General features: G+C 42.3%; 1 protein-coding gene across 1 annotated transcript; it reads right to left on the bottom strand.

The window, feature by feature from the left end:
• Nucleotides 1-1,315: 1,315 nt before the first annotated feature.
• On the bottom strand, nt 1,316-8,146 carry LOC309417876 (leukocyte elastase inhibitor-like; the record flags this gene model as incomplete). Its single annotated transcript, XM_082015457.1, has 6 exons — nt 7,198-8,146; nt 5,068-5,205; nt 4,136-4,253; nt 3,394-3,536; nt 2,463-2,630; nt 1,316-1,717 (listed from the first exon to the last, which is right to left on the bottom strand). Exons 1-6 carry the CDS (start codon nt 7,363-7,365, stop codon nt 1,316-1,318), a joined length of 1,137 nt encoding a protein of 378 aa, XP_081871583.1. The 5' UTR covers nt 7,366-8,146.
• Nucleotides 8,147-10,415: the final 2,269 nt, after the last annotated feature.

Raw genomic sequence — 10,415 nt, 5'->3', positions numbered from 1 at the left:
CTTGTTTTTCAGTATTTTCACCTGCTCTGAACATGCAGCTGCACAAGTGGTTTTCTTTGGAGCTAGCCTTCAGGTAGACAGTTATTTTTGTACTCTAAAATATTGTAATAAATTGTATGCAGAAATTTCCATTTTGAACACAAGTTTAAGAAAAAAGGCTTTTATCTGTTGCTTAGTTAAATTGTTGCAAAATTAATATACAGTTTACAATTACAGAAATTATCGTGCCCCACTTAGAACAGGAAAACGTTTCAGTACCCAAAATATACATGATACAAGCAAATAACCTCCAGAAATAAACACAGAACACTAATAGTACATAATTACAGTGGCTCCTAGGCATAAAGCTGTTGTACAGTATGAAACATTTGTGTATTAAGAGGTAGTAGAATTCAGCTCAGAATGTCGAATCCTTGTACACAAAAAGACACATCAGATATTTATTGCAGATTATACAGTCATCTGCTGGGAAGCTGAAGTACTTTTTAAGGATCACATAGGTTCTGGCCAGAATCTGACGTCACATTGAAAGCTTCTGAACTTGCAGAAAGGCACCCATTAGCTTCAAGCACCTAAAACTTCTAAACCCTGACACATTTTCACATTTTCAATAACTAAGATGGCACCAGACTACAGATTTAAAAAATCCTCTTTAAACACGTCACCTAAAGTTCTTACTCATTTCTTCTCCTCCTCCTTATTCAAAAGCTGAATTGCAAGTCTTCTGGCTAATGACTGGAAGGGGTTACTTTTGTTTCAATAGCTTAATCGTTTCTCTAGTAATAGATATCTCTAAACAAATGTTATCTGACCTTCTATTTCACAACAGAACTGGGTAAACTCAGCTGTTCAGGAAGATGCCTTTTGGTGCTTAGAAGTATTTTATTAAGATATCTTTGAAAAGCAAGACTTTAGGGGAGTAATAGCTTTGCCAAGAACATCCTAGTATACATGCATAGGGAATGACAGTTTTATTTTAAGTTATCACAACACGGGGCTGTCAACACAGAGAAACCCATGCAAGGATGCATACCAGGTTTCTTCCAAGAGTATTTCTAGTCCAATTTCAAAAGATTTCTTCTGCCTACAGTTAAGATTTTCCTACTTATGAAAGACGATGTCAATCTCAAGAAAGAAAAAGAAATTACTACTCAGTTTCTCTGGGATTGTTTTAATGGGAAAAGCAGAATCTCAGTCAAAGTTACTAGGAACTCAAGACAGGAGCATTAACTTTCTACATCAAAATCCAACTCATTCGGGAGCAAAGCTTTCATTGACTACAGCAAAAACTGGTCTGCAAATGCTAAGTTCTCTTTTATGGAGAAGCATATCTGCCGAAGAAAAGTATGCTTTGCGTTGGGTTGTGGCGAATAAAGAAAAGGAAAGGATGGTCAGCATTGAAATCCTCTTCCATAACCATGCAGAGCATAGCAATGCCAGCAGTGGCAGCTGCAGCTTCTGTGCCTTCCTCATTCACTTCTACAAAAGCCTTGTGGACAATTTTAGAGAGAAAGAGGTCACGTGCCCCTGACATTCCTGACAAGTCAGCCTTGCCACTGTCAAATACATCCAACAAGCCCATAGCGGCTAAATCTGATTTAAGGTCATAGCTTTCTTCTAGCTTAAACTTCGGCAAACGCACATGAACATCAGTGGAATATAGATGCTGTGGACTTGTCCATTCCTGGAGCTTCGCTAAGGTAAGCTGCTTTTCCAGCTAGAATTACAAAGACAGAGATCATTACATATCACCACTGTAGAAATATTTCATTTTCAGTAACATTTACAAGGCTTTATAGGGCACTATACAACTATAAAGCAACTCTACAAAAAGGACCATACCCATATCTTTGATAGCTCCATATAGATCAAACAAATGGTATTAAAATCAAGTGGAGTCAGTGCAGTTTTTACTTTACTTTACAAAGTAATGCAGACATTTGCTTCTTGCTGCAATGTAAAGAAGAGAAAAACATGCACTGATAGGAACTAAACCCAGTCTTTCTTAAAGTTTAATCTAACTAAAGGGAATTACATCATTAAAAACAAGTAACAAAAATAATCATCAGAGAGCTCAAAGAAGCTGATGTGTTCTTTGGTCATTTAATGGAAAACAGTCTCACTACTTTTAGGCTAAGAAAAGAAAGACTTTCAAAGGTAATCAAAGAACAGTTCTGTCATTAAAAAAATAAGCAAGGCAAGGTAATTCTCACAGCTAAATTTGTTTTCACATGGTTCAGTTCAGCAAGCCAAAGGACACATGAACACAAGCTACAAAACCAGAACTCAACTTCTCTTCCTGATGAAGCACGTGCATCTATTCTTTACTGCAGTGCTAGTAGAGCATTGTCTAAAAATATGCTTCATAGATATAGGGCTCTGAGAACATGGGTTCATTAAGGCTTTAATTCTGAATGGCTGAACTTATCCATTAAATAACTGCATTAGCTTAGATGGGTCACCTTCTGCAGTCCAGTGGAGTCATCTTCAATGTCATCAGGTAACAGGATGATCATACTAAGTTCTCCTCCATCATAAGGCAGCTCTAAAACACGGATCTTCACTTCAGGGATATACCCAAAACGAAATTTGTTTTTCTGATACATCATTCTCACTGTTTTTCTTTCATTCTGGATGGATAAAAGGTAACAGAAGTAACAGTTAAGAAAACAGTAATTTAAAGAACTCACAGGAAACAAGCAAGTTAAAAATTGCATTCTTGCCAAAACTCTTCATTATATCAGGTGATTATAAAATTGCCTTCGTCAGACTCCTGACTGCCTGTTTAACAACAGTTTCTTCTGAAGACATAATGAGTTTGTATTGTATTTGGTTCTCCTTTGGCTTCAACAGCACATTCCTCGCAGAAACTGAAACAATTTCTTTGAGTTGCTGTACGTTTATATTGTCCTAGCCCCAAAAATGACAATGTTGAAAGTCAACAAATATCAACTCTGTTCAGCATAAATCAGATGACTGTAAACAGTATCTTGTAAAGCTGTAAACATAAGCAGACTATAGAACAAGAAAATGGGGCTTACCCAAAATGTGCAATCATTTTAATACAGTTTATCTAGCATCATAAACAGGCACGGTTCTTAGCAGCTGAAACTGCTAGCAGACAGAAACTCTGCTAGGCACAGGCAGGGTCCTAATCTATACATGAGAATCATCTCTGATATTATTCCAGTAAGAGAGAGAACAAATAGCTTGCTGAATACAGAAAAATATTAAAATCAATAAAAAACCCTTTGGGTGAACTGAAAACATTCACGCGAGACTTTCTGTTTATTTTTTTTTTATTATTTTATCTGTAAGCAAAGCTTCACTTTAGCACCTATATTATTTGACCTTTTCGTTAAGATACATACTACCAAGATGTATCTGTATTACCTTATTTAACCGAAATGGCATGTCAGTAGTGTTGGCTTCTTTAAACTTTTCTGACCAGTTCCCTTTGAAATAAATAGCGTTCACCAGTACAAGCCTGGTCGTGTTATCAACTGAGCCTTCAGACAGCAGATTAGGGATTTTACCTTCAGAAGGGGCAGAAAAAAGTAGTCACAAAAAAATCTTGTAATAAATTGATGGCATATAAAACACACAGGAAGAAATGGATGACAAAGAAATACTACAAATATCAAACTACTCAATTCCGTAATAAAGTGTGTTTCGGTACCTGTCTCTCTACTTCACCATACTTTTTAATAGTACATAGTACTATAACTTCTGATATACAGTAATTTGACGAAAATGTAGTATTTGTTGCTTAAACGGTCATGTATGACTCATTATACAAGAACTATAAAACACCCATAGTTAGGATTACTGGATTTAGAAATATGTTTACAATATGAACTAAGACTGTCTAAAACAAATCCTCCAACTCACGAGTATAAATCTCTGTTTAGGCATCTCTCCCACACTGATCACCCTGAACACAAAAAAAAAGGAAGTCTCAGGACTTATGGAACTGTTTAAATGTCTTGCTTAGGTGTTTTCTGGTTCTGTCAGCGCATCACATGAGTATCCCAGGGCAAAATTAAACTGTTGTAAAGGCAGCAGAAAATAAAGCCTATTCCTGCTCCCGAAGTATGAAGGACTACCAGTTACTTCATCAAGCAAAGCAGTTTACCTTCAGTTTTCTCCTCTACCCACTGGTTAATTTCTTTCCTGGCTTGATCACAAGCCTGAAGAAAATCAACTGTAGCCAAATCAGCTCCATATAATTTCTGAGTATTAGTCAGGAAGTCCTAGATTTTGGAATGATAAGAACAGCTTTCATTGCCTGCAGATAAGCAAACATCTCTTTATGATGTAGATAAGGTGCATGTCAAACAGATTATCACCTGCTCTGAGGCGGGCCTCTAACACCGCACTCCCCGAGGGGTTTCTGGGGTTGGGGTTTTTTTCCCCTCCTCTCAGAAGTAAGCCTCATAGTACATCTGTCACGTATAGAGCTGATGGGGCGCTTACTGCAGGTGTTGCAATATTTACCTGTCATTCTCCTCAAGCACAGCTAGGATAAAACAAAACTCTCTGAAAGAGCTGAAGAGGGATAAAAACAGCAGCCTAGGTACACACAAAGGTACACACACTTCACACACTGGTGAAGAGGCACATCGTTTAGATATATTGGGCATCCCCTCCCAAATAAATACAGTGTTTTCAAAAATATTTAAGTAATGTGGTGCTAGACCAATGAAAATCCTAAAAAGCTGATTGCAACAGACACAAAGCTGGTTGCATCCTACAAAGCTGATTGCAACAAACACAGAGTTCGTTGCATCCTAAAAAGCTGATTGCAACAGAGTAGGATGTTATGAGACACTAAGAACCTAGACAAGTGATTTTTCTCTGGAGCCCAGGAGCAGCAGAAAAAAACAAGCAATGAAAAGGATTTGCTGCGTAACATCCTTTAGGTGGGATGCACAGGCGCCTGCCGATTTGGAAATGCCCAGTAACGTTTACAAAATATGCCTATAAGTATTTCTGTTTCATAAATACTAAAAGAGCTGCATTTTCCCACCAGGTTCCACCACACCACCATGATCTGCACCAGCGTACCGGCAAAAAGCTGTAGGACTTCTCTCCAAAAAGCCGACTGGCAAGCCGTAAGAGATAGGGCGCGTTGCTTCGGTTTATATCCGTAGTCAGAGTCTGAAATTTTGAATGAATATCTCCAACTTTGTCAAAATGAAGCGTCTGCAAAAACAGAAGAGAACTAACTGCTGCTAATTCTGTCTTAAAAGAACACACCGTATATATCTATAGCGTGGGTCTGATCCAGCAGGTAGGTAGGTTGAAGAGAAAAGAAGAGGCTGCAAGCTGCTTAGAGGCTTCTGAAAACCTCAAAGAATGAATGTAACTGTTTCTTGGTGCTACGCTACCTCTGTCAGCTCCTGGTTTATACATGGTCACAGCTGAAGCTGTTGATCACAACCCCGAGCCCTGTCTGTGGGATGTCTGCAAGCCTCTCCTCCATGGACCACTGGCCACAAGGACTCATTCCCAGGTGGGGAATTGAAAAGAGAGACGATGCCACAGGGACACTTTAGCTTTCTTGCTTCCCCCTTTGGCCCATGGGAACTTGGGGTTTTGCTTTTCAGAACATACAATCAAAACTAGTACAGGTGAGGTCTTAAGCAAACTTAGGACAATTATCTTTTATGGTTTTATGAAAACATAACTGCTTATACATATATATAAAAAAAAAATCCAAACTATATCATCTTAATCAAATGCATCGCTGCAGCTTCTCTTTAGCAGCACCTTCTTTCCCAGAGGCAAGCTGGCTCGCCAAGGCTTACAGATACGACAGCAGGAGCTGCCAGACCTCATTGACAGGGAAGACCAGACCAAAGCAGGGCCATTCACATTCAAACTTAAATCACGTATTTCTCAGTAAGGAAGACTGCTGTGAAAGACCCACTGGATTCAAAGGAAAGCCCTTATTTCACCTGACTGGGCTTTTGGTCAGGCCTTGCTGCCCACGTTGATGCAAGCTATTGTACATAAGAATAGCTGAGCAAAAACATCACGGAGGCAACTAACAATAGGATTATAATCACAGAAACTAATTTCTACATGCCTGCAAACAGCCCTTGACAGTCATCAATCACTGCCTCCAAAATTAGCTATGTTTTCATAAGTAAAGCACTATGGTATGGGAACATGCATTATTGAACGTGATTGTGCTGAAACACATTTATTTCTCCAAGTTCCTTTAGCGTGATTACTCCTGTCAGTAGGTTTATTCTAGGTGGGGCTGTCAGTTTGATTACATGGCATTTATGTTCAAAGTCTGTTTGCACAGGTAGTGAGAAAATAATTTTATTGTCTTATTCAGTAAGCACTGCACCACTCAACGGTATAAAACAGTTCCTCCTAAAGTCCAGAATACAAAGGTGAAATTATTCATAGGTAAGTACATGATGATGACTGCAATGAGAAGTCTCACACGCCCTTTTGCACTAGCAGGCGTTAGCCTAACAAAGGGGAAAAGTAATAGTGACCAACTCCCTTCCGTGCAGGAGGCCTCAGGGGAAACGGGCACACTCCTACATACACTATTTTTGCAATTTATAATGAGTTTTTTTAAACTATCCTACCTAACCTAAGCCTATGGTAAGAATAAGCATGCGGGTTCAGCTCCTTTGAGGTATCCAAGTGCTGTTATTAAGATACTGATACTTAGGTAGTATCATCATGTATTATCATAGATGTTACGCTTTAAATATAAACCTATTTATTATTATTATTATGTTTCTTACAAAATAACACGGTATTATTAGTAATAAGTGTACCGTTTGTAACCTTGTATTACAAAGCAATAGTTCTTTGTCTAAATGTCTCAACAAAAACTAATAAGGTCTTCCTGCTGCAAACTCCAGTCAATTTAAATAGAGACTGATTAATTAATGAAATTAGTTTCCTACTTCAAAAATTAACTGAAATTAAGTGAAATTAAGTGAGAAACAAGGGCCAAAGCAATTATGGAAAGAGGGCTCTGGAGCAGGGCAGGCGGAAGGTAACTGTAGAAAGAAGCCTGAGCAAGACCCAGTGAGCATGACAGAAATCTTGTCCTGAGCACATAAAAAATAATACCCTCCTTTCATTTTCCCTCTTCTAAAACACAACAGTTTTTAATGTAAATAAAATATAAAGCAAGAGATTTTTTATCTGTTTTTTACTAACCTCCAGCACCTGGGTCTCTGTATTACCTTTGGCCCCTAAAAGGACCATGGCCAGAGCAGCAGAGACACTGACAGGAGAGAAGAAAACATTTCCTCTTGGATTGGTCTCATTAAACCTTCTGAGCAAATCAAGTGCAAATCTGCTGTTGGCATTACGCAGGTTCTCCATGGTTACAGCTGAAAAATACGAGAGTCAGTTAAGAATTCTGGGAAACACTCTTCAAAAACCTAACCCAACCTTGTGTGACTCACAGAGTAAAGACTGGGTTAATCTGGTTGCAGCTGGGTACAGAAAAAGCAATAATTTCATTGTCAGTGCATCTTCTTCTTCAAAAAACATCAGTCACATTGAAAAAGTGTATTTTTTCCCACATAAATTGTATATCCCAATCTTCCCTATCACACTAACTCTAAAGATGTTATTTAAAAAAAAAAAAAATTCCTTGCCTTCTACCTTGAAATGGGAAGTTATGTGTGCTGGCAGGATTGCAAGTCAAAGTCTTCTAGTCTCAGAGACCCAGCACACCCCAGAGAGCTCACTCACGCAGCTTCCCCCCCACCCAGGTCCTCTCCCCGAATCCTGCACGGAAAGCATTCACAGCACCCGCTCCGGGAGATTTAGACACCCTTCGGGCAGCAAGCTGCCTGTCTTCACGGCACAAACCATGCCACAAAAAGGCGTCAATCCTGCCAAAAGCTTAAGCACACGCTTACCTCCAGCGGTGTAAACCAGCACTATTTTCACCCGCCGGCTCTGCCGAGAACAAAGCGAGCAGCTGCGCGCTGCACCCCGGTACCAAGGCACCCGAGTCCCAGCGGGGCCCCAAACGCGCGGGCAGAGAGCCCGGGGCGCACGATGAGCTGAAGGCGACCTACCGGCTAGCGACGGCATGAAGCGAAGAGCAAAACGGACAAAGCTTCAGGGCTGACACTGCGCAGCCGGAGCGGCGATTCCCTTCGGTGAGATGCTCCCGAGGCCCTCGGAGCGGGGTGGGGCGAAAGGTGCGAGGGCTGGGTCAGGTGCAAAAACCTAGGCAAAGGCTAATGGCAAGTGCAGCTCGGTGCTGTAAAGCTCTCCTGCCCCCCCAGCGCAGACTCCTGCTTCTCTTTGCAGCGGGACTTTCGGATCTGGCCGTTTCTATCTCGTTTCCTCAAGGAGTTTGGCTTGAGACGCAGGCATCGGTACATCTGCCCCCAGCAACCCGGCCAGCGGCACAGTAACACCGTTACAACTACTGTCCAGACCCAAATGCATGGAAGAGTTCGCACCAGAATTTGGGTATTTCCAGCAGAGTTTTTCTACAGGAATTGCGAAATAATACTATCTGCTTCCACGGCCAGAAGGATAAACGCCCTGCATCGTTGCAATGCTCTTTTATCTAGCTCTATGCTAAAAAAAACCCTACCAAAAAAACCCCAGACGCAAACCCCAAAAGCATACTTTTACTTTCATTTACCTACACCACCGCAGTGTGCAAGCGTTCCGCCGTCACCGCCCGTTTCACGGCCCCCACCCCCGGGGCTGCCCAGCGGCGTCGGCCGCCCCCGCGCAGACCCCGCCGCCGCGGGGAAGGGGGAAGCACGGCCGGCGGGGAGGCGAAATTTCCGCTTTTCGTCCCGTTATCGCTCCATTCCTCTACCAAGCACCCAGGGGCAGGGGTTCCCCGACCCCCTCCCGCCCCGCGGAGCCCCAGCGCAGCCAAGGGCCGCTTGCCCGCCGCCTACCTGCCCGGCCCGGCGCGGAGAGGCAGGAGCGGCGGAGGCGCCGGCGGCGCAGGGCGGGCCCAGGGGCGGGCTGCGGTCGTGGGAGCCCGGGGCCGGCCTGGGTTTTCTGACGAAGGGGAGCAGGAGGGCCTCGGGAGCGTGATTACTTTGGTAAAAAACCAAAGCCCTCCTGCAAGGAGCGATACAGAATTGGGATTTTCTCCCTCCGCCGTGGGCCAAGCTCAAGCAGGGAAAAAGACCAGCAGGCCTCATCCTTCCCACCGCGCTGCAATTACACTCCACGTCTAGGTCACAATTAGTGTTATTATTTTTTTTAAAATGTAAAGAAAGTAACAGCCTGGAGGGTTCTCTTCGGTTTAACCCGATGTTTTTTCCCCATCAGCCTTCGCATCTGGCTGACCATATCGCCCATAGCAGCTTTAGGGCTGTAGCACCAGCGCTCCAGCTGGAGTTAAAGGTGACTAAACTGCTGGGGGGGTGTGTGTGTGTCGTCGTCCCCCCCCCCATGTAATGCTTTTCTTTTCACTGAATGAAGCGCAGGGCAATTTAGCACTCTTTAGGCAATGACCACAAAGCCTTGATGCCGAGCTGTGGCTGAGAAGAGAGGTTGCGCTGGAGCCCTGCCCAGAAACAAGCGCCGGGCCTAGGGACCCCGTTGTCCCGTCAAGGCTCTGTGCCTTGGCTCCTTTGCAAAGCCAACCCCAAACTTCATGGCAACCCAAGTAAGCACCACCTCAGGGGTGCAGTATTCCAAAACGCCCATGCTTAACAGTCAATTCCAAACAAGCTACATAGAAGCTGGCTGTACTCTTATCACAAAATAATTGTTTTCTTCATAGTGCAGATTAAAAAAAAGGGTGTAGTTTATGGTTGGAAAAAAAAATAGAGACCTACAGCACTTACAGTTCTTTTATTATTTCAGGAACAGAAACAGCAAAACAAATCACTGTATTAGGAAAGCTATTTCAGATATGTCTTTGGTATTATTAGTTAAACTAATGTATGTTTCAGAAACTATGAATAGGAAAAAATGTAGCAGCAGCAAAAAATTAAAGCTCTGTCACTTAAACATTGCATAGGCACCATACACTTTTTCATTACATTCTTTGTTAAAGGACTAATAAAATAGGTGATAGGCAATAAGCCCAGGTGTCCTGTGGTGATACAACAATGATCATCATCCCCCTAAATACCCTATGAGGACACTTGGTGCAAAGACAGGCAAGAATGGGGATAAGAGTATAAGTGCTTGCCCAGTTATTATCCAAAAACCCCTGTCTGTCTAGTCAGGATGCTTAGCAACACTTGGAACAGGCTTCCAATGACTCCATTCATCTCTAGGGAATGCATCAAGACATTAAATGGAGGAGTCTGGAGGAAAAGAGGTAGGGCAGGGATAGGAGGAAAAGGGGGGAAAGGAGCTAAAGATGTGCTCCAGCCTCGTCAGAAACAAAAATCAACTTCTTCCTTCCTGCTCAACTTGCTGCCTGGTGG

Source organism: Phaethon aethereus (genome assembly GCF_964289735.1).
Source record: "Phaethon aethereus genome assembly, chromosome: 2".
In the NCBI taxonomy this organism is placed as follows: Eukaryota; Metazoa; Chordata; class Aves; order Phaethontiformes; family Phaethontidae; genus Phaethon; species Phaethon aethereus.
The sequence above is the reverse complement of the archived record's forward strand: the minus strand, read 5'-3'. Positions and strand labels throughout refer to the sequence as shown.